The 23652-nt window shown below is 43.7% G+C and overlaps 1 protein-coding gene across 6 annotated transcripts in view; it reads left to right on the top strand.

The window, feature by feature from the left end:
• The window catches only part of POC1B (POC1 centriolar protein B), a 108633-nt gene that overhangs the window by 45490 nt on the left and 39491 nt on the right, over window positions 1-23652 (top strand). For all 6 annotated transcript variants that reach the window (XR_002325921.2, XM_020993452.2, XM_020993453.2 and 3 more), the window contains 3 exons: window positions 2205-2273; window positions 3423-3575; window positions 15884-15970. Coding sequence is in view for 5 of the 6 variants with exons in the window: in XM_020993452.2 (XP_020849111.1) it covers window positions 2205-2273; window positions 3423-3575; window positions 15884-15970 (309 nt within the window). In the remaining variant the exon portion in view is untranslated. The remainder of the gene's footprint in view (window positions 1-2204; window positions 2274-3422; window positions 3576-15883; window positions 15971-23652) is intronic.

Below are 23652 nucleotides of genomic sequence, written 5' to 3'. Positions count from 1 at the left end.
GCAGGGCAGCCTATGGGAGATTGTATCCCTTTGTTTTGGGGGCTGAGAACTTTTCTTCTACACAGTTTTCCCTTGTTATTTATTTTTATGTTCTGTAGTAATTAAAAACCTTGGCATTTGGTTTATGGCTCTTGGTCAGTGTTGGTAGAAAAGGTTGGATGTGGGGTCAAGCTATTTTTGCATATGTTTGATTTCTCAAAATACCCCACACTGAACCTAGGAGTATAGAGGAGTTTCAAAGTGATATGGAAACTGTCTGCTTTTATAGGATGGGTCCTACGTTATAGATCCTGAGAGGCAATGTGTCAGGTAGAGCGCTCAACCTAAAGTCAGGAGACCTGGCTTTGAATCCTGCTTCAACGTTTTCTAGCAGTTGGACCACAGGCAGGTCACTTGGCACTCAGAGATTCGGTTTCCTCATCTTTAAAATGGATCTAGTAATATTATACTACACACTTTGCAGAACCATTTTGAAGTGGTATGCAAACCTTAAAAATGTTATATAAATGTGAGCTATTGTCATGGTTAAAAGTTACCAATACCATTCCACTTAATTAAAGAGATCATTGACTAGTATAAAAGAAAAATTTTCTGATTTCTCATGCAACAGGTTGCTAGATTTAATTTTAGAAGCTTAGAGGTGCAAAGAGATAGTATGTGAGAGTTTTCAGAAAGCTTCAGTAGTTTACTCATGAATTGAGATGTACTTTATGTGACAATTATGAGGTCTTCCAAAGTCTTCTAAAGGCTAGATGTTACTATTATTCATATTCTATTTGCCGATATTATTTTGGAGGTAAGACATCATTGCTTATTATTTTAACTCAGAAGTTGGCCTAGATTGAATGTATTAATCCCTTGATTCTATGGGGAAGTAATCACCTCTACCAGGAAAACTTTTTTCACTCTTGGGTAGTATATGTGTCTATGTCCATCTGTACAGACCATCACTAAGTTGGACCAGATGGTGTGAGGCTATAGCCTCTTAATCTTCCTAGAGTTATTTGCACTGACCTCTCTGATTCTCTGTGAGACTGAGGCTCTCTTTCCCACTCAGGCGGTAAATGCAGCAGCCACTCATGGGTTCAATCCCAGTAGTGATCATCCCAGAAAGTATGATCTACTCTGGTTTTCTGATCTGAGTGGGCCCATCCCTCCCTCAGGCAGCCTGGTGGCCTTTCACTCCCAGAGGCTCACCAGCTTTGTGTGGACGCCCAGTTGATTGGCGTTAGCCCTGATGCAGCTCAGCACTCCTGAGCTCAAGCACTCCGCCAGCCTCAGCCTCTCTGGCCACAGAGGTGCACTGTCGGTGTATACCACCACTCCTGGCTGTCTCCTTTTTTTTTTCCCCCCAAAAGAATGCTTGCTAAAAAAAATACATCTTTAATTTGTGGAGCCTAAGGAAGCATTTCAGAGTAAAGTAAAGAACATTGTGACATCAAAAGTAAAATGACTGAGGGCATGGGACCCACTGGTTAGCAGGTTCCCCCTGCTTGGAGGTCTGTTCCCAGGGTTCAGTTCCTTAAGCCTTGAGCTCCTTTCCTTCTGCATCTGAATCTGCAGCTTCTCTGAATGCAGCTGCTGCTGCTGTAGGTTTTATAAAGGTGGTGGTTCCTATGTACAGATCGTTTTGTAAGTGGGAAATTGTCCATGTTTAACTTGGAAGGTATATTAAAAGCAAACTGAAATTGGAAAAACAGAAAGCAAACATACTTTTTTATGTCAAGCTGTCCTTTAAAGGGCAAATGCCATGTATATTTCAGTGTGAAGTGAGTGTTGGATTGATGACCATTAAAAAGTCTAAAGGACTTTTAATTTATTCACTGCATCCATGGGAGAAGCAGACAGAGAAACCCAAGTGAAGACTTTGGAGTAGGAAATGACCTGTGTTCATATGTTGGCATCCCAGCCCATTCCTTGAAATGTCTGCTGCTGACATGAATGCTTCCCAGCATGGAAAAGGAATGATTAAAGATGAAAGAGATTATGATATATTTTCTTGTTATAATTTATAATTGGTTCAAGGTTATTTTAAGATTGTATGCTAACTGTCAGCAGCTGGTGTTCAACCAGAGGTCTTTTAGAGTCTGGTTTCTATAAAGTGAGATGAAAAATAGACTGTCAGTACTCTCTATAATCTTGTGTATCCTAGAGCATCATTGAGCAATTCTCCTTTTTCCTTCCTGTACCCTCCCATTCTCTAGGGACCCGTCTTTGCCATTTCCTTTTCAAAAGATGGCCAGCAGTTCACATCTGGAGGTGCTGATGCCCAGGTTTGTGAGCTCCCTCAACTCTCTGGGACCCTTTGTCTAGAGAAAATGCTGACCTCAGCTGAGTTTGACGCTGCTGCCACGCTACACATTTTTGCCATTTGAGGCAGCTAGGTGGTCAGACCTGAGATGAATTATAAAGATCTTCTGAAAAAAAACATCAAAAGGTTGCATTTTGATGCCCCACCTCATCTTCTTGATATCTACCCAAGAACCTCTCATCACCATGGTAGAAAACCTGAATCAATTGAGGTTAGTATTAGCTATTTCCTGAGAAGATTAAGGCTGTCAGACTGAGCTCAGGCACTTACTAGATGTGTGACCCTGAGCAAGTCACTTAATCTCTGTTTGCCTTAGTTTCCTCATCTGTGAAATGGGGATTGTAATAATAAATACCTACCTCTCACGGTTGCTGTCAGGATAAAATGAATTTATGTTTATAAAGCTTAGCATAGTGCCTGGCACACAGTAGGTGTTTAATAAATACTAGCTGGCAGTAGCGAAAAGTTATTCATAGCTGAATAAGATGGGTGATCAAACTCAGTGATACTATTTGGGGTCAGAAACATGACATATGACATTTTTTTTTTTAATGTGGATCATAAACTAGCCTTGGTAGCAATTCCCCTGAAATAGCATTTCCAAGTAGAGAGAAAGCACCAGATGCTGTGTCTGAAGGCCTGGGATTTGAGACCTGGTTCTCCTACTTCCTCGAGGTGTGGCTGGGGGCCCTGCCCAAGGCTTTGGTTTTCTTCTCTCTGTAGTGAGGGGCTTGGGCCTGATGGTCCCATTGGTGCTTCCCACCCGGACCCTTCTGTGGTTCTATGGCATTCTGAGCCCCAGTAATAATGGCAGGATCCATTCGTTGCTTCCCACCTTCTGCACCCTGAGGAATGCCATGCATTCAGATGCACAAGCTCTGCTATGCTTGATACAGAAAGCGGGACTTGATAGTTTCACTCAAAAAATACTTTGCGTTTGTATCCCATTTCATAGCGTTCCAACTGAAGTCCAGTTGTCTAGTGGGAAGTCACCATAATGCACTGGAATCTTATCAGACTAATTGGGCTTTGGGATTCCTTTTAAAATCAGATATGTTTTTAATTTTTATCCTAAAAACATTAATTGTCTTTATTATTCACTTTTCTTTAGATTTTATTGTGGAAGACAAATTTCGATGAGATGAATTATAAAGATCTTCTGAAAAAAAACATCAAAAGGTTGCATTTTGATGCCCCACCTCATCTTCTTGATATCTACCCAAGAACCTCTCATCACCATGGTAGAAAACCTGAATCAATTGAGGTTAGTATTAGCTATTTCCTGAGAAGATTAAGGCTGTCAGACAGAGCTCTGTCAACTTTCCTCTTCTCCCACTCTGTCCGTATTTTCATCTGTCCCCTCCTCCCTTCTTGTCTCAGAAGGAAAAGCATCCCTTCTCTGTTCTAATGATAGCCCCTCATCTGAAGTCCTCAATCCCACCCTCTCATGTTCATCTGAGTTCTTGGTTTAGCACGTCTCCATCCTCTCTCTTGTATATTCCCTTTCTCCCTCTCTACTGGTGCCTTCTGGCTTTTCACAGCTTCTTTCCTTTCTTTGCTTCTAGATCCAAAGCTTCTCTAAACGCATCTATTTTCCCTCAGAGTAGCTCTTGCACCAGCTGCAGTGAGATCTCGAGTGGCTACAGAAATGCTTGCTGTCCCCATTTTCTGCCATCCTGTGTCACTTCTTTTCACTGCCAGGCCCATCCGATGAGTCGTCTAGACTTTTTTACTGCTCCATGTCATTTGCTTTCCACCTTGATCATTCTCGAAAAGGGTCCCCTGGACTTCATTGTTACCAAATCCATTTGCCTTTTCTGAAAATTCATCTTTGTTGACCTCTCTGCATTTGACACAGTTGATTCACTGCATTCTTCTATAGCTCTTTCTTCCCCTGGTTCCATGGCAAAATCCTTATGGTTCTTACAAGCAGTTTGCTATAGCAATTCTCCAAGAGAGTTATTAGCCAGAAAGGATAGATTGAGTATGTCACTTATGGTAAGAAAGGAGAGCAGGAAGAACTCAGAGCGCAGATAGTAAGTACCTTCCATACTACGTAAGCAGTGTGCTCAGCACTTAGGATACACAGTCAGAAACAGAGCACGACCATGCTTAAGATGCAGGTTGGTCTTCCCCTGAGGAGAAAAGCAGAGGGGCTTAAGGAATGCATTTCCGTTCTCTATATTATCAGGGTTATCAGGAATTAGGTGGGGGGGGGACAGAAGAATTGTTTCAGTGTCAACAGAGGAAAAGTTAATAAGCAAAGGGAAATTCTGACCTATGTTAGGCGCTTGGAGGGTGGTGTGTCACACATAGAAGAAAGGGAGGAAGGGCCTCTGAGCATGTGAAGCTAATGAGCAAATATGAGGCTGTTCTGCATCCCAGGAAGCCGGGTCCTCTGAAGCAACAGCAGCTGCTGCTTATGCTCTGATGAGCTGGGTCTACAGGTGCCACCAAGTAAGCGTGACCCGTCGCTCAGAGGACACGAAGGCAGCTTTTTGCCAACCCAGTAAAATAAAGAGAAGTCGCTCACTGCTTATCCGGGGTGTGGATCTAACACATGCCAGTGAACCTCTCAACACTAAAGAGTCCAGATCCTTGGACAAAAATGCTGCAGACTTTTGGGACACGTAGGGTATTAGCAGTACTGCTGTCAATTGAATGAAAGAGGTTTAGAAGAAAAGAGGCAGCTTTAGGAAGTGGATGGCTAGTGAAGAAAAATTCAGCTAAGAATGGGGTTTGGGTTTCTGGACCATGGTTTAAAATAGAGGTTCTTATGCTTCTTGGTGTCATGGACCCCTTGGCAGTCCCATGAAGCCCAAGGAGCCCTGCTCAGAATTGTATTTTTAAATGTATAAAAAAAATACATAAGATTCCAAAGGCAGCCAATTATTTTGAAATAGTTATCAAAAATATATATGCATGTGCATATATATATATATGTATGCATGCATATATATATGTTACATATACATATATACATACATACATACATACACACACATATATATTTTTTTAAACAAGTCCATGTCTTCCAAGGTAAGATCCGTGGTCTAAAATCTAGGAATGATAAGTCCATGGCCAGATATGGAAGGCACCTTATAAGGGCTGGTAAGAATATATTCATCTAGAGTCTTCCAAATCTAATAAAAAGGGGGCTTTCAATTAAAAAAAAAAAAGAAGGCACAAAGGGAAAATTGCCAACATTTATCCATCAGGTTAAATACTACAGAAAATATGTACATTATAGGAAGAAGAACAGTTGAAACATTTGGAAGTTTATAGGAGGAAAAAATCTGAGACAGGAACTGAAGTCAGATAATAATAACCAATAATTAATCAATAATAATATTAAATCTATATAAATCAAAATCAGTCAATAATAAAAACACTTGGTCTCAGATATTTATATGCCAGTGAACTAGAGATCCCAATTCAATATGAGAAAACCTAGGAAGCAGAGAGGCGAAGTGTAGAGGTGGATATTTGAGGGAAGACTAACAGAGAGTGTGCTATAGATCACCTAGATAGATGGAGAAATGGATGAGGAGTTTGGGAAATATCCTAAGTCTGGCATGAATTCTTTTATATAGGTAATAAGATGAAACTTAGTAGGTCTAAGTGTAAAGTGTTCCACTAGTGTTCAGCATAAATTTCACAACTACAAAATGGGAGAAGTGTGGCTTTACAGCCAAGGACATTGGTGGAAAGAGTCAGTAACAATATATGACAGCCAAGGACATGAATGCAATTCCAGCCTGCCTTAGGAGACTCAGAGGGTCCTAGAATAATAAGGTCATTGCCTGCCCTGGTCAGATCACATTAAGAGCAGCACATACAGTTCTGGGCTCATTTTAGGAAGGACATGAACAATGGGAGAATCTGTAGGGGAAAACCATGATAGCAAAAGACAGGTGAGATCAGCTGAAGAAACTGGGGAAATTTGACCTGGAGAAGAGAGGCTTAGAAGGGGTATGAGAACCAACTTTAGATATTTAAAAGGCTATCGCATCAAAAGGGATTAGTCTTTTTTTTTTCTTTTTTCCTGCTTGGTCCCAGAAAGCAGAAGCAGTGAGTAGAAGTTGCAGAGAGGAAAATTTAAGGAAAACTTTCTCAACTAGTAGAGCGGTCCAGAAGTGGGGGAGGGGCTGCCCCAAGAGGAAGTGGGCTCCCCGCTCAATGGAGGGCTTTCACCACTGGCCAGGTGAGTTATGGGTGGGAGTCCTGTTCTAGCACATTTGTCAGGAAGACTCCACGTCCTCTGACATCCCTTCCATGTCAAAGTTTTCTTAATTCTATAGGAATGAAGGGAAAGCGTTTCAGCAGTTAGCGCTGGTTCAATAATATGCATCCAGAAGTCAGTTCTATTATTTACCTCTCCTTTAGCATAAATATGAGAAAGAGGAGAAAGGATCATCAGACTCTTAATTTACCAGTCTAATAATATTCTCTGGAGACAGCTGGCACAGGAGCAGAGAACATCTACCAGCAGGGGTGAAGAACCTGTGGCCTCACTTGAGGACCTAGGGGGTCTCAAGGCTGAAGGTTCCTCACCCCCACACTAGAGCCTGTCCCCTCCAAATCCTTTCACTCATCTGCATGCTTCTTACTCTCCGTAGCGTGAAAGAGTCTCTTCTACTGATTCTGTTCCTAGAATGCTTTGGTGACGTAAGGGACCTCAAACCTATGAAGCGTGAGCTCTTAACTTAAGTGGCATTGTTAGGACGTCATAATATTATCGGGCGTTTGGCAGGATTACATGGAGTTTTTCTTTAGATTACATGTTATTTTGGTTGCCTTGCTAGTTAAATGCCTTTTAGATTGTGATTTGGAGGCCTTTTAGTGCACATCTCAACATTTATGCAGCAATTAACATTATAAATAAATCATTTTGATTTTAAAAAGTTAATAGCTAGTAATAACAGCTAGCATTATATGTTACAAAAGTTTACAGAGTGCTTTACAAATATGAATTCATTGGTGCTCCTTGCTCAGAGGATATGAAGGCAGCTTTTTGCCAACCTAATAAAATTAAGAGAGGTCACTCACTACTTTCCCAAGGTGTGGATATAATACATGCCAGTGAACCTCTCAACATTAAAGATTCCAGATCCTTGGACAAAAATAGTGGAGACTTTTGGAACACTGCCAAATGAATGAAAGCCCTGGGGGGGGGGGAATGCTATTATTAATTATTGTTCCCATTTTACAGATGAGAAAACTGAGGCTGAGAGGTTCTGTGACTTGCTCAGAATCATGCAGCTAATAAGTGTCTGAGGCTAAATTCAATCTCAGGACTTTCTGACTCAATGTCCAAAGCACTATCTACTATTCCATCTTATCAATAAGTCAGTAAACATTTATTGTTTTTGTTTTTTATTTTGGAGGCAATGGGGGTTGAGTGAGCTGTCCAGGGTCACACAGCTAGCTAGTAAGTGTCTGAGGCCGGATTTGAACTCAGGTCCTCCTGACTCCAGGGCCAGTGCTCTATCCATTATGCCACCTAAATGCCCCCTCAGTAAACATATATTAAGCCCCTACTATGTGCCAGGCACTAAACTCTGGGGATACAAAGAAAGGGAGAAGATTGTCCCTACTGTCAAGGCTTACAGCCTAATAGGAGAGACATGTCAGTAACTACATTCAGACAAGCAGTATACAGGATAAAATGAAAATAATCGCTAGAAGTAAGAGAGATTGGGAAAGGATTCCTGCAGAAGGTGAGATTTTAGTTTGGACTCATAGAAAGCCAGGAGGTCGAGATGAGGAAGGAGCACATTCCGGACGTAGGGGATGACCAGGGAAAGGCCCAGGAGTCGGGAGGTGGAGTGTCCGGTTGTGGAGCAGCCCAGAGGCCAGTGTCACTGGACCAAAGAGTACATGTTGGGGGGTAAAGTGTAAGAAGACTGGAAAAGCGGGAGGGCCGACTAAGGAAGAGCACTGACCAACAGAGGCTTTAATATTTGATCAAGGAGGTGACAGGGAGCCAATGGACTTATTGGGGGGTGGGGGGACGACACATAATGACTTTAGGGAATCTCGTGGGTGACTGAGCGGAGGATGGACTGGCTGGGGGAGAGACTGGAGGCAGGCAGAAGGCCCGGCATGGAGGTGATGAGGGCCTGCACCAGTGGGGTGGCAGTGTAAGAGGGTGAGGAGTCAAGGGTGATACCTAAGCTGCAGGCCTGGGTGACCAGCAGGATGGCAGGGCCCTTGATAGTTACAGGATAGTGAGGAAGCAGGGAGGGTCCAGTGGGGAAAAGAATGAGTTCAGCTTGGGAAATGTGGAGTTTAAGATGTCTGTAAGAGATCCAGTTCGAGATGTCTAATAAACAGTTGGACATAGAAGACTGGAGGCTGGGGCTGGATCAGTAGGTTTGAGAATCGTCAGCATAGAGATGGTTACTGGACCCGTGGAGCTGAGGAGATCACCAAGTGGAGTAGTGTGGAGGAAGGAGAGAAGAGGACCCAGGAAAGAACCCTGAGGGACACCCATGGATAGGGGCATGACCTGGGGGAAGATCCAGAGGGGTAGGCCCAGGAGCAGTTAGAGATGGAGGAGGAGAAGCAGGAGAGAGCGGTGTTACAAAAACCTATCGAAAAGAGAGAATCAATGGGAAAGGGGTGTCCGTGGCTGCAGGGGGGTCAAGAGGAATGAGGATTGGGAAAGGGCCATCTGATCTGGTGATCGTTTATTTATTTATTTGTTTATTCATTCATTCATTCATTCATTCATTCATTCATTCATTTATTTTTAGGCAGTTGGGGTTAAGTGACTTGCCCAGGGTCACACAGCTAGTAAGTATCAAGTATTTGGTCTGAGGCCGGATTTGAACTCAGGTCCCCCTGATTTTAGGGCCAGTGCTCTATCCACTGCGCCACCTAGCTGCCCCCAGATCTGGTGATTAAGAGATCACTGGTGACTTTGGAGAGATCAGCTTCAGGTGAATAATGAGGCCAGAAGCCAGGCTGTAGAGGGATGGAAAAGGAAGTAGAGGCGCCTATTGGAGATGGCCTCCTCCAGGAGTTTAACCTCAAAAGGCAGCAGAGATATGGGATGATAATAGGGATAAGAGGATCAATATTAGGGGCTTCCAAGGATCAGAGAGACAGGGGCACGTTTGTAGGCAGTAGGGAAACAGCCAGCAGACAGGGAGAGATTGAAGAGAAGTGAGGGAGTTGGGATAGAAAGGAGGGGCAATCTGCTGCGGAAGACAGGGTGAAGAGAGGGGTTGGCCTTGGTGAGGACAAGGGCTCCCTCTTCTTGTGACGGTAGGAGAATGAGCTTCCTCTGCTGTTTACATTTCAGCAAATTGTGAATTGCCTTGTGGAAAGCATTGTGCTGACTGTGCTTGATTATTCCAAGCCATCCATGTTACAGATGAGAAAACTGAGGCCCGAGGTAGGAGGCCATGACTTGTCTGAGGTCTCACAGTGACTATAGAGGCTTCCTGACCCCCATTATGTGTGTGAAGAATGAAGAAAAGGGAGGGCCTGGACCACCCCACCCCTGAGGTCAGGGCTTCAGTGCCCATCTGGGTCACCCTGGCTGCTGGTGATCCACCATGCCTCCGCTGGGCACCTCTCTTGCTTTCCTTCTGAGGCAGCAAGATCACCACCTCTCCTTAATCTTGGGAGAACTAGAGGGTGAAGTCTGGCTGGTAGTGAGGAGCTCTGTGGAATCTTCTCCCAACCCTAGAATAAGCCACACCCAATTCCTCCCCCCCCCCCCCCCCCCGGCTCCTTATCAGAGTGTAGTCACTCATTCGTTCATTCATTCATTCGTTCATTCATTCATTCATTCACATGCCAAACACTGATAGAGTACTTACTGTGTGCAAGGCATCACATGTGCTCAGAAGCACAAAGATAAAACCAAAAAGCTTTGCCCTCCAGAAGTCTACTTAGATCCATAACATAACTTGAGGAGGAAGAGAACCCCAGCAACCAGGAGGATCAGGAGAGGCTTCCTGGAGGAAGTGGCGCCTGAGCTGAGCCTGGAAGGAAATGAAGGATTCCAAGAGCTGAGGGAGTGTGCTCCAGGTGTGTGGAGTGACCCACTTAGAGGCATGGAAGTGGGAGATGAACTGGGAACAAGCAGTAAATAAGCCACTTTAGCTGCAGCGTAGAGTTCACAAAATAATCTGAAATAGGGCTGGAAGGAGAGCACAGAGCCAGACTGTGAAAGTTTTCAGAAGTCACGTTGAGCAGTTTGTGTTTTTGTCCGAGAGGCCAAAAGGGAGCCATGCGAGATTCTTGAGCAGGGCAGTGACCTGGTCAGACCTCTGCTTGTGTAGAGTAATATTTTATTGTAGTGTTTGGAAAACCTTATTTATTAATATTGCTTGAACCAAGCTTTGTGTGGCTAGGCATTGTCTAATCTAAGAGCTAGGTTCAAACAATATAAATAAAAAAAGTTTTTCCAAATAATGATAGACTATTTCCCTATAATACTTTAAAATTTCTTTACAGTTATTAACATAATTTATATGTAAACTCCTTAATCCAGTTTTGAGAACTTAACACCAAAATATACGTAAGGCTTATATATCCCATTAGGCACATTTGAGAGAGAGATGTATACTCTAGTTCTTAGAGAAAGTGTGTGTGTGTGTGTGTGTGTGTGTGTGTGTGTGTGTGTGTCCTAGTGCTTAGAGAAAACAATCTAATCTTGTTACTTTCTCCAAGTTTACCATTCCATCAGAATTTCAGACTTTTACATTTTTATCCTATTCACCTCCTTTTTTGGTGATATCTATTATCACCTAGACTTGTAACCCCCTCCTTCCTCACAACCAGCCAGACTTCATTACCTAGCTTTACCAAGACTAGTGGTAAATTGTGATCCTGCTGATTCAGGTAAAAACGAAGAAAGGTCCCCAGCTGAAGCATGTTGGATCATGGGCCAGGGTGATGCAGCCCGACTGAGAGACAGAAGTATCAGAAGCCTCCAGCTCCCAGGGGTGGGGTGGTCCAGGCTCTCCACCTTCTTTATCCCTCACACACTTAAAGGGCTCCTGTAACAACTCTGGACTAGGAGTGTCATGCCTTGAATTGACTAGAAACTCCTGCTAGTGTCCTGAGAAAACTGGCTGCTCGATACCTCAGTTTACCTCTCTGTAAAAATCTGCCCGAGCCAGCGTCAGTGGATTTGGCAATGTAGCTTAAAGGACGAGCGCTTGGCATCACTGGCGTGTGAAAAGCTGCTAAAGCAAAAGGCATCTGAGCCTCCATCTGTCAGTTTCTTTCTTAAGCTCTTCTTAAAATAAAACGAAGGTGTAAAGTTGGGGGGGAAAGAGCACCCCCTTTTCTGCATGATGAGCATCTAAGTAAATGAGTGAAGTACCAAAGTGCTCTTTTGAATACAGATTGATTTTATTTTCAAATGGATTGAAATGATGCCCCAACAAACCCTGAAGGCAAGGTGATGAGGATGATGATGATGATGATAACCCATAATAATATTAATAGCATTCACATCTTTAATTTTACATATATTATCTTATTTGATCCTCACAACATCCCTGGAAGGTATGTTATTATCCCCATTTTACAGATGTGGAAACTGAGATCGAGGTTTAGTGGTTTGCTCAGAATCGCACAGCTGCTAAGTGTCTGGAGTGGGATTTGAACTCAGATCTTCCTGACTCCAGCCCTACACTGTACCACCTAGCCTGGTAAAAGGGAAAGCACTGAAAGGGCCTGGTGTGACTGAAACTAGAGAATGTTAGCAAGTTCATTTAAGGTTAGTTTGAATCTAATTTTTGGTAGTTTTTATTTTTTTTTCCCTTGCAGTGGGGTGGAGGGAGAGAGGGGGGAGCATGGAATGACTTCAGACCCACGCTTTCTGCCAGGTCGTCAGGTCAAACAATTCTACCGCAAACTCTTGCAACATGTTCTGGTAGGAAGTAAATTCTGGGGACTTGGACAGAGTATCGGGTTATGTTTATTACTGTTGAGAAATGGGAGACTTAGTGTGTTTTCCAAATCAGACCTTAGTGATGGAATTGAACGAATATAAAGAATGAGGAATGCAGGGAAAAGGCAATTGTATATTATTGACTTATCTGATGAGCTTTCTGGCAGTAACCTGGGAATCTCTTAACACATTCAGCAGCTTATTTTTCCGGCAGGATGGTTGAGATTTTACTATGTGTTTCCTTTGAGGCTCATTTGGAATTTACATAATGATCTTAATCTTTCAGTTGGAAATCATTTGGCCCCTTTTAAAATCCTCTCCCCCCCCACCCCAGTTTGCTAAGCACTGATGTTTCTTTGGTTCAAGGATGAGGAGTCCCAGCTAAATCTGGTCACCACCTGATTGGAGAATGAAATGCCTCATTTCTAAAGGGGCAGAGGTAGCAGCAGCCAGACTGCTTTGTAAACAGCAGAAAGGAGGCAGCCTGAGTGGATGTATTAAGTGTAAAAGCTCAGGTTCAGGCACTAGTGGTGGGCAACATTTCCTTGCTGTGAGCGTAACTCAGACTTACAGACTTACAGAAATTAAAATTGGCAGGTTTCAGGGTCTATCTTACTGGATTGGACAACTCTTGGCCTAGACCACTTTGCTTCCTGAAATGAAATGAAAACAACTTTCATTGGGTGGTGAGAAGTCCTAGAGGAAAAGGAGTAGATTCTAAAGATCTTGTGAGTTTCAGCAAACTGACTTCACTGGGCCCTCCCTGATGCTGGACACTGGCACTAGAATTCAGGCATCCTTGTGTGAGATGGGAGAACTGAATGGCTCCCAGAATCTTCACGTGATTAGCCTTCCCTCCTCCATAGATGTTCATAAGGAAAGGACAGCCGTAGGAGCGAGGCTCTTGGGAAGGGACCTCAGAGGCCATGCATTCCAACCCTCTCGTTTTATAAATAGAGAAACTGAGACACAGGAGGGGACAGGACCTTCCCAGGATCACCCAGGTACTCAGTGGTAGAATGTGGACCCTGGTTCTCTAACTCAGAAGCAGAGCTCTTCCCACTCTATCAGGCTAGAGGATAAGCTCTATGTTGAATTGGGTATGTTCTAGAGGAGAGCACGTCTTGCAGAAACCAGAATCCTAGATGACTTTAGAAGAAGATTCAAAATCATTAAGACACTAAGAAGGATGCATTCATAAAATGGTTTGTTCAGTGCTTTGGGGATTTGCAATTGCCACACTAGAGCTATTAAGTCTGTATTGTTCTCCCAGGAAATTAACAAGGCAAAGAGGGAAACACCATAGCTGGGTGATGCTGCTTTATGGGTGTCTTAGAAAGGGCTTTTAGCTGATCCTCACATGGGATCAGTTTCTTTTCTACAGTAAGGAATTTGGGTGTTCAGCTGTTTGGACCAGGGGTAGGGAACCTGTGGCCTTCTAGGTCCTTGGGTGTGGCCTGTCGACTGCATCCAAGTTTTACAGAACAAATCCTTTTATGAAGGGGATTTGTTCTGTGAAGTTTGGATTCAGTCGAAGGGCCACACTTGAGGACCTAGAGGACCACATGGGGCCTTGAGGCCACAGGTTCCCCACCCCAGGACTTTGGACATTGATCATAAAGATAATTTTTCCTTTTATCTTAGGGTCCAGCTCTGGTATCTGGTTCAATTCCCCAGTGATCATAAAATCCTACGTGGTACTAACGGAATTTCTTCATGGTTACTACTTTTGTTCTTATACAAGAATGAACGATGTGAATTATTAGCTTTCCTAGAGATTAGCTAGAAATGTTGCTTCTATTTGCTCTCTTTGAAAAGGAGGATGAAATTAATTGGGGGGTTTTTCCCCCCAATCCAGAGATTGAACATCGCGTTGGCATGTGCATTGATAGCTCTTATGTAGACAGCTCTGCGAAACATCAGGTAATTAGCTGTGTGTAGAACACAGATGTTTTTCAAAGCGGCCTCTTAGATGTTAGATATTTGTGAGTTCAGGTGACCAGCTGTCCTTATGTAATCTCATTGTTTCCATGGGGAAACAATGCCTAGCATACACTAGATGGCAGCAGATAAAAGAGAATGAAGTGTCTTCTCTGGTCGCCGAACTTGGAGAAGACTGGCCTCCTTGCATCTCAGCTCCTTTCTCTGGAATGAACTTGGCACTTATTCAAAGCTCCTTGGCAGGAAGGAGCCCGGGTTTGCATTCACCTCTGTGGAATCATGAAGGCACATATTTCCTCGACGGCAGAATCGTAGCGAGGCTGTAGTTGTCCCCCTCATTCCTGCCCTTGAATCTTCAGATCCAGTCACCTACTGGTCAGGACTGGTCAGGACCAGGTTACGATGAATGACGATAACAATGTCAATGGGGCAAGAGTACCAGGGAGAGAGAGGGGAAATGCACCAGCTCCTCTTCACGTGGGGCCGGATTTATAGAATCATGGTTACAGTTACCTAGCAACTAAAGCGTCTTTAAAATGAATCTATTTTTAATTCACCATGCATTTATTAAGATGGTAATAAGTACATGGCAGATATTTTGATGGATCTGTGAACTCATTAGTGTGTGACGACTCGAGCCCATCTTACATTGGGTGACTGGCCCATATCCTCCCTGCCATAAATTCTTCCCTAAGGGGCCACGCAATGTGCTGGGGGCCTTCTGCATCTCTTGACGTTTTGTGAACACCAGCGGAGCGTGAAGGCTGTCCATCATTTCATCCCTGGTTCACTACATGACTGGTCCAGTCCTGTGATGGAGAAGGGAGGATTGGAATTGATCACCTCTAAGGTCCATTCCAATCCATGTGAGCCTGCGACCTCTAAATCCAGTGTGTCTTCTACTTTGCCTTTCGTCATTTAATAGCGTTCTTATTAAAGGCCGATGATGCTGGTAACTTGTCCTAAAAATGAGCAGGTACTGCTGTGCCCATGCAGCACCAGGATGAAAATGCCATTCATCTGGAGGCTAGTCCTTTCCCCTGAATCATTTTTATACTGCGTAGCCAGGTGACAGGGCTACTGAGTCCCCTTTAACTCCTCTCCTTCGACCTACCCACATTGACTCTCCTCACAGTGCTTCCAGTTCAGCTCCTCAGCTTCAGGTAAGCACAAAAAACAGGGTCTTCATGATGACGATGAAAGAACAGGAAAGGAGATGGCCACAGACAGGAAAAAGTGGAAAATGCTAGCTAGGCTCTGCCTCTGGTCCCCCTCCCCCCAACCCTCTGCCCTAGAAAGTTGTCTTAGGATCCCAGGTATCCGGCTAGAAGGGGCCTTGGAGGCCCCTCATTCTACAGGTGAGGCACCGTGCCCAGAGAGGTGACGGGTCCAAGGTCACAAGGTCATAAACGTTAAAGCCAGGAGGTGGAATAGAGAAGAATTAGAACTGATAGGAGGAACCACAAGAATGAAGCAATAAATTAGGCCCCAAGCCTAACGCATGTGCCCTCGCCCCTTAGAAAATCAGCAGTGCACAATTCAAAGTGCCGTGTTGATTTTTTTTTGGAGAAATAAATGCACACTCAAATACCCAAACCTGAAAACTTCTGACAAATTGCAATTTTTTCATGAGGTGAAAACATGAATGTCATACATTTTAAATGTAATATCTTCTTCCAGACAACACTGATATTACGCTTTTTTATGTGCAGATTAATCCCAAGCTTGAAGTGGTAAATTTACAGACTTCTGACCCTCTTGTTGTGGATATTCTTTCTTCCGAATCCTCAAATACAACGGTAAGTTTGCTCTGGAATGTACGTGAAAACCCTGATTTAAAAGAAATAAATGCGATTCCGTTTTCTGAAGGCCAGTGATAGGTGGGTCTCATCATCTCACAGCATTTTGGAAGAGAAATTCTGTATTAGGAAAGCTCACTTTCAATGGCCACAAGAGGGAGGTATGTTAGCTAAATGTTGTTGCTGGCGGCCCAACTCTGTTAACCCCGAAGCTCTAGTGTCTAGTCCGTGGTCTCATCTTTGTTAGCCCTATTCAGGTACCAAGAAGGTGGCTGACTGACAGCTGCCACCTAACAGATGGCTCGCTGTGTGAGTCACCTTCTTTCCAGGCTTCCAGCCTGGCCCACCCTTCCTTCCACGGCCCCAGGTCTGTGTAACAAGCTTTGTTGTGCTCCCTTGCTGATTATACCCAAAAAACAAGCAGCGTTCCCCTTTCTTGCTCTTTAACTCAGAAACCTCTGATAACACGACCTCAAATGCTCTACTTCCTCCTGGATGATGATTTGTTTTTTAGATCCATTTAATCCTCACAGGGCAAAAAAAAAAAATTTAAAAAAAACAAACCCCTGCTTAGATCAGTGAGGCTCCTAAGTCTTTGCTAATGCAAAACTGGCCCTGATTGATTGGTGTCAGCTTTGATCAGACACTTATAAGGTAGTGCCTCATAAAATATTGAATGTTCTCACAGCAACAGAAGTGTAGACATTGCCTTCTGAACAGTGACTGCTAAATGACTCAATGAATAGAATGCCAAGCCTGGAGTCAAAAAGCTCTGAGCATAAACCCAGCCTCAGACACCTGCTAGATGCATGCACTGAACCTCGGCCTCAGTTTCCTGTGCTGTCAAATGGAGATAGTAATAGCACCTGCCTCACAGGGCTGTTGTGAGGATCAGATGAGATAGTACTTGTACAGCTCTTTGCACAGTTCCCTGGCACATAATAGGTACTTAATAAATGTTTATTCCCTGCAGTGATCATGTAGACAGTCATTAAGACTGTTGTCAGCTGGGAGGAATGTAGTATGAAACAGGTCCGTTAGCCCAAACGGGACTTAGGAAGTGGTGGTACAAAAAAGCTTGGTTCACGTGTTCCTGAAGGGGTTCCATCGGAAGATGGTCTTGATGACAAGGTGGCTGCCCAGCTGGACCTCTGTTAAAGAGTATCTCTCAGGCAGGCAGGCATCTTTTTGTTTTTTATTTTTAAATAATTAATTGATTTATTTTTCATTTTTAACATTCACTTCCATAAGATTTTGAGTTTTAAATTTTCTCCCTCTCCCCCGACTCCCCCTCCCCAAGATGGCATGCAATTGATAAAGACTCTGCTTATACATTCATATTAAGCATATTTTCCCATTAGTCATGGTGTAAAAAAGAATTAGAACTGATAGGAGGAACCACAAGAATGAAGCAATAAAACAAAACAACAAAAAAAAGGAGAGCAATAGTATGCTTCGATCTGCCTTCAGACTCCATAGTTCTTTCTCTGGATGTGGATAGCATTTTCCACCATGAGTTTTTTAGAGTTGTCTTAGATCTCTGTATAGCTGAGAAGAGCTAACAAAGTTAGTAGTCGTACAATGTGGCTGTTACCGTGTACAACGTTCTCCTGGTTCTGCTCACTTCACTCAGCATCAGTCCATACAAGTCTTTCCAGGTTTTTCTGAAGTCTACCTGCTCATGGTTTCTTATAGCATAATACTATTCCATTACATTCACATGCCACAACTTGCTCAGCCATTCCCCAGTGGATGGGCATCTCCTCCGTTTCCATTTCTTTGAGGCAGGAAGTCATCTTAAAGACCACCTAGACTAGAAAGATGATTCCCAGGGTGCAGAATCTCAGGATGACAGGGGTGCTGAAGGTGGCCACGTGGTCTGAGCTCGTGTGGCAGGAAGGCTAAGCGTTGCACAGGTATATGTTGTTAGCTTACACTGATCAAGAGAATTCTAGTTGATATTAATCACTTTCCTTCAGCAGCCCTTTCGAGGAGGCGGTGCAGGCATTTGTTTTTCTCGTTTGTCCTTGGTTCTCCAAGAGGACCATGACATCAGGGGGGTGATGCCAGGACTTGCAAGTGAGTTGGATTTAAGTGAGGGAGGGCTGTGCGAGGTCACCAGCCTCACTTTGTCCTCCAGAGCCATCTGGGTCCAGTGGTGAGACATAGATCAGGACAACCAGAGATGGCCTGGGCAGGCATTTGAAAGATGAGGAAACAGGGACTTAGGGTAGGAGATTTGCCCAGAGACACACAGTGAGTGTTAGAGGCAGTGCTCAAATTCTGTGACATCACAATAGTGCTTGTTTCTGGCATGAATTAGACTGGGAGCTCCTTGGGGGCAGCTCCTTGCCTTTCGTTGTGCCTCCAGCGCTTAGTGTAATGCTTGGTGTAGAATAGGTGCATAACCAATGTTTATTGACTGGCTGACTGAGTTAGTAATCTGTGATATGTAAAAGAGAGGAGACATGTCATTAGCATCTCGGAGCAATTCTGTGCTTACTAGTAATTCTAATGAGTTGTCTCTCCTCCACCCCCCATACAGCACTTTTTAGTGACAGATGGGTGCAGGTAGGAGACATAATCAGCCCCCCCCCCCATTTAAAGTGGTCTGTAGACATAAAAAACAGAAACAAAAACAAATGTAAGATTCCCCTGGTCTAGAGGATGCACAGAGACAGCCAAAGGCTCTTGGTCCAGAAGCTGAGACATGGTGCTTTGAGACAGGGCTTTTCGATAGTCAAGTATCATAGCGGCATAAAGAATTTAGATGGACCGAACAGCCCAAGGGGCAGATGTCCTTCATTGCCTACATGGGACAGAGATATAGGTTTGCTGGTAGCAACCAGGTATCTCAGTCATGTGTATGTGTGTGTGTGTGTGTGTGTGTGTGTGTGTGTGTGTGTGAGAGAGAGAGAGAGAGAGAGAGAGAGAGAGAGAGAGAGAGAGAGCACTTTGATTAATCAAAGCCAGGTGGCTGTGTGTAAAACCACGATGCTAAGCACGGAGGATGCACGTAAAAGCAAACTGGACAGTCCCTGCCCTCAAGAAATGTCGATTCTAACCAGAGAAGGCAGCACACAGAAGGGTGAGGATGCGGAGTCATTGGAGGAAGTGGTATGGTGGTCTGCTCTTGGCAGGGATAACACAAGGGATCACCCACCAGAGCCGGGGACCCTGGCAGTGGAGGCCTGCTAGGCCCTTTAAAAACGCTTGTTGAATTGAAATGATTACTTAACTAAGCTGGGGTGAGTAACAGCAGATTTCTCTCTAGGAGATGTCATAAAAATATGTCCTCTCTTGATATGGCCTTTTCTAACAACAAAATATTTTATAGATATCAACTCCTCTGACCCTCAATAACACAGTGAGGCAGGTAGCTCAAGAATCATCGGTCCTGTTTTCAGAGAGTTTAAGTGACTTGCCAAAATTTACACATTAAGTAAGTGATAGAGCTGGGATCCCCAGCTCTTTTCCCTACGCTGCCAGGTTGCTCCTCATAAGGCAGAGTCCAGGTGGCCTGGACCCGTGCTTCCCTAGGCAAAGTTACAAATGTGTTGCTCAGTGAAAAACGCCGAAAACATCACTAGCGTGTGGGGGAGTGAAATAATTGGGAGGAAGGTCTAAACAGGGCCCACCCATCACTAGATCAAATTGTTTGGTCAACATGAAGTCCAGAAAAAGTTGGCTATAAATTGGTCTTAGATTGAGCCTAGATCATACATTCATAATTAAGACTTATATGGGTAAATTATGTACTGCAGTCTTATAAATAGCTGTTTGCCCTTAGGAAACGAGTAAAGAATGCTGATTCCATTTATTTTATGACTTACTCTCTCCCTGGAGGTATGAAGCCTCATTTAAAAATAATTTAGGTCCCTGTAAAGTTTCAGTGTTTGTTTTCTAAGCTGCTTTGCTTTAAACATTCAGCATGTACACGAATTCTTTAAGTATATCTGAGACAATTGGTTTGAAAAATGAAGTGAAATTACTCGAAACTAGTAGGCCATCCATTACTCTCTGTTAATCAGTACTTTTAAATTTATCTTTTTATTTTTTAAAGGGCAGCTTTCCCTTTCTCTCTTCTTCCAACAAACCATTTCCCCCCCATAATTGTAAAGGGAAGTTATGTCTTGGCATAAGGCACGTTGGGTTAAATCTTTTTTAGTGTTAAGTTTGCATGTGACTGCAACCTAATTATACAGGGAAATGTAGAAGGTCAAAAAGGGCAGCGTTTATATGGCTTTTTGTAGAGGAAAGGGTTTCCTGAGAAATACAGCTCATCAGAGTAGGATTTTAAGAAGGATTTACTGTCAAATCTTAATTGGTTAGACTTCTTTGTAGGATAAGATCATGTCTGTCTCTTCTTTGTTACAGTGGTTAAGAAATAGTTTTCCTGAATTTCCTCTTTGATCACCTGATTTGATGTTATTTCCTGGCTGGTCTCAGACTAAACTACAATTGGCTGCAATTTTTCTCTCCTAAGTATACTCATATGTCATTTTAAAAAGAAAGTGGAAATTCAGCGCTTGGTATCTCTGTAGATCTCAGGGAGGACACATAAAACCAGCCACTAAAGTGATTTACCTAAACTGTAGCTCAGACCTAGTCATTCTCCCCTTCAATAAACTCCAGTGACTTCCTTTTGCCTCTAGGATAAAACAGACAGCCCTCCCCAGCCAGGGCAGCCTTGTCCTGCCTGTGCATTTTCCCTCTTCCTATGCTGTAAGGCTTCTGCCAGGCCCCACCAGGCTCCTTGCTGTTCTCACACACACAAAACACATCATCTCCTGTGCCTTGGCCCCAGCCGTCCCACAGGCTGGAATGCATGTACTCCCTATCTCTGCCTCTTACAGTCCCTAACTAAACTTCCCTTCCTCCCACTGCAATTTTTGAAATGTACTTACAGAGGGACATGTTGCCCACCGCCATTAGCATGTTAGCTTCTTGAGGGCAGGGGTGTTCTCATTTTCATCTCTGCATTCCTAGCCCCTCGACATAGTGCTTGGCTCATAGGATAAAGGGTTGGGGTTTTTTGTTGTCGTTGTTGTTTTAAACAAGTATTGGCTGAAGGGCCTGGGAATGTTTAGTCTAGAGAAAAGGCTTAGGAGGAATTTGATTTGGTTTTGAGTCATTTTTCAGTCATGTCTGACTCTTTGTGACCCCATTTGGGGTTTTCTTGGCTAAGACACTGGAGTAGTTTGCTGTTTTCTTTCTCCAGCTCATCTTACATATGAGGAAACTGAGGCAAACAGGGTTAAATGATTTGCCCAGGGCACATAAGTGTCTGAGGCCCCATTTGAATTCAGGAAGTTGACTCTTCCTGACTCCAGGCCTGGCACTGTATGCACTATGGCACCACCTACTGCCCTCAGGAATTTGAGCTTATTATATTAAGGGCTTAATAAATACTAGATACTAGATGACCTTTGTATCAGAGGCCCAGAGCTGGAAGGACTTCAGGTAGTATCCAGTCCAACTCATATCTGAAGTGGGGACGAGGGGCATTGTGGTAGCATGAGAAGACCCCCGGATTCGGAGCCAGGGGACCCAAGTTCAAATCCCACCCCTGTCTCCTACTGGTTGTGTGGGGAGAACATAGGCAAGTCAAATAACCTCTTTGGATATCAGTTTCCTCTTCCGTCAATTGAACACATTGGACTAGAAAAAGCCTTGGTTTCCTTCCATCTCTAAATCCACAATCCTCTGAATGAGGGTTGCTAGGATCAAAAGGAAAATAACCCCCCAAAGTTGTCCTAGAACCAGCCGCTGATTCCTGTGTGGCAGGACCAGCCCCGCTGCCCAGACACCAGCTGGTTGGCAGCCCTCTCTGTGGCAGGTGGTCATCTGGCCTCTGCTGGAAGGCTCCCAAGGGCCATGTGCTCCACCCACGTGAGTGGTAATCCATCCCTGGGTAACTTAAACACTTCCAGAAGGATGGTTATTGAAATTCCTGTTATACTTATTTAATTTTTAAAATTTTAGATAATGAATTTTTCATTCTAGTCTTTGCAAGACAGGGTACCATGTCATTATTCATTGAGAATGTGGCAGTTTCTGGATCGAAAGAGGACATTGTCTTGCTCGACCACCTTGGTCACCTGATTTATCTCTGTTAGACTTTTTCTTTCAGGAATCACATCAAAACAATCCTATATGCATTTTTTTTTTGCTAAAAACAAGGTTTATTAAAGATCCGCCATATTGCCAGACCCTTGAGGAATCTAGGAGTCTGCAAGTATTGGCTAAATTCTAAGAATCCAAGCAGTGGCTAGATTTTAGGAATCTGAGCGTCTTAATGGAGACAAGATGAACCTTATATACAGAAAGACTGTGGGAGGCATCTAGGAGTGGCCAAGTAGTTTGGGGTGACTGGAGGAGGAGTCTAAGGAAGATCTGAATGGGAGTGGCCAGTAAACTGGGGTGAACAGGACTCCTGGGACCTGGAAAATGGAGCCTAGCTAGGATTAAGTGTGGGAAATGGCCAGGGGTCATAGGGAGGGCTAGGCTAGGTTAAGGGTAACAGAATTGGGAGATTGAGTGTAGCCACAATGAAAGGCTATTTGACAGGATTATAGCCTTGGGCAAACACCAGAGATTTGGCCACGTGCGAAATTTTCGTCCAGGGTTTTTCCTTTCTGGGGTTCAGATCCCAACCCCATCATTCCCCCCTCAAACAAATGGGACCCAAATTCTTTTGGGGTAAGGGGAAAAGTTCTCGGCTTCTGAAACTGCTTCCTGCTGGCAAGGGGTGTAGAGCTGTCCCTGCCTCGAGGGTGTCCCAAAGAGGAGGTTGACTGGAACTGAGCATAGGCTGCATCCAGGAAACGATGAGGGGACATTGGCTGGTACCCACTGTTTGCTTTCAACTGTAGGTGAATGGCCTGTATCTTCCACCAGTCACGGCTGGTGAAGAGCTTGGTATTAGGCAGTTTTTCCCGGTGCAGGGAACCATATGATGAGGTCTAGAGGGTAGAGGTGCTGGAACCCCAAAATCTTTTTGCCAAAAACAAGGTTAATTAAAGATCCACCATATTGCCAGACCCTTGAGGAATCTAGGAGTCTGAAAGTATTGGCTGGATTCTAAGAATCTGAGCAGTGGCTAGATTTTAGGAATCTGAGCCCTGTATGCATTAAAACCTTGTTCTTTGGATGATCTTAAGACAAAGATTACTGATGCAGTCCATTCAGTCACAGTAATCGACAAAGTCCAAAAATCAACAGAACATGGTTACGTTGAATTTTAATAATCAGTATTTTTTAGTCTTTCAAATTTTTTTTGTACATTTGTAGCATTTATACTCCTGAAGTTATCAAAGGTTAAGCTGCACTAAGACTTCTGGGTCACCCTGTATCCCAGAAGTGCTCTGTCCTACACAATGTGTACTGAGCCTCCATCGTTCTAGACTCCATGCTTCGGTTATTAATGTAATTAATCATAATGAAATTTTAGGTCCAGACAAAAGAAAATAAACACATTAGCTTTTTGCCTACCGTGTCCCAGTGTTGCCTCATTAGATTATAAGTCCTTTGAGGGCACGGACTGTCTTTTGCCTCTTTTTGTACTCCCGGCCCTGAGCACAGTGGCTGGCACACAGTAGGTTTTTTTTTTTAAAGTTCTTCTTTATTTTTAGTTTTCAGTATTTGCTTCCATAAGATTTTGAGTTTTAAAATTTCTCTCC

The sequence above is a fragment of the Phascolarctos cinereus genome, unplaced genomic scaffold, assembly GCF_003287225.1.
Source record: "Phascolarctos cinereus isolate Bilbo 61053 unplaced genomic scaffold, phaCin_HiC Scaffold_1;HRSCAF=81, whole genome shotgun sequence".
Lineage (NCBI taxonomy): Eukaryota > Metazoa > Chordata > Mammalia > Diprotodontia > Phascolarctidae > Phascolarctos > Phascolarctos cinereus.
Note: the sequence above shows the minus strand (reverse complement) of the source record. Positions and strands in the feature narration are given on the sequence as shown.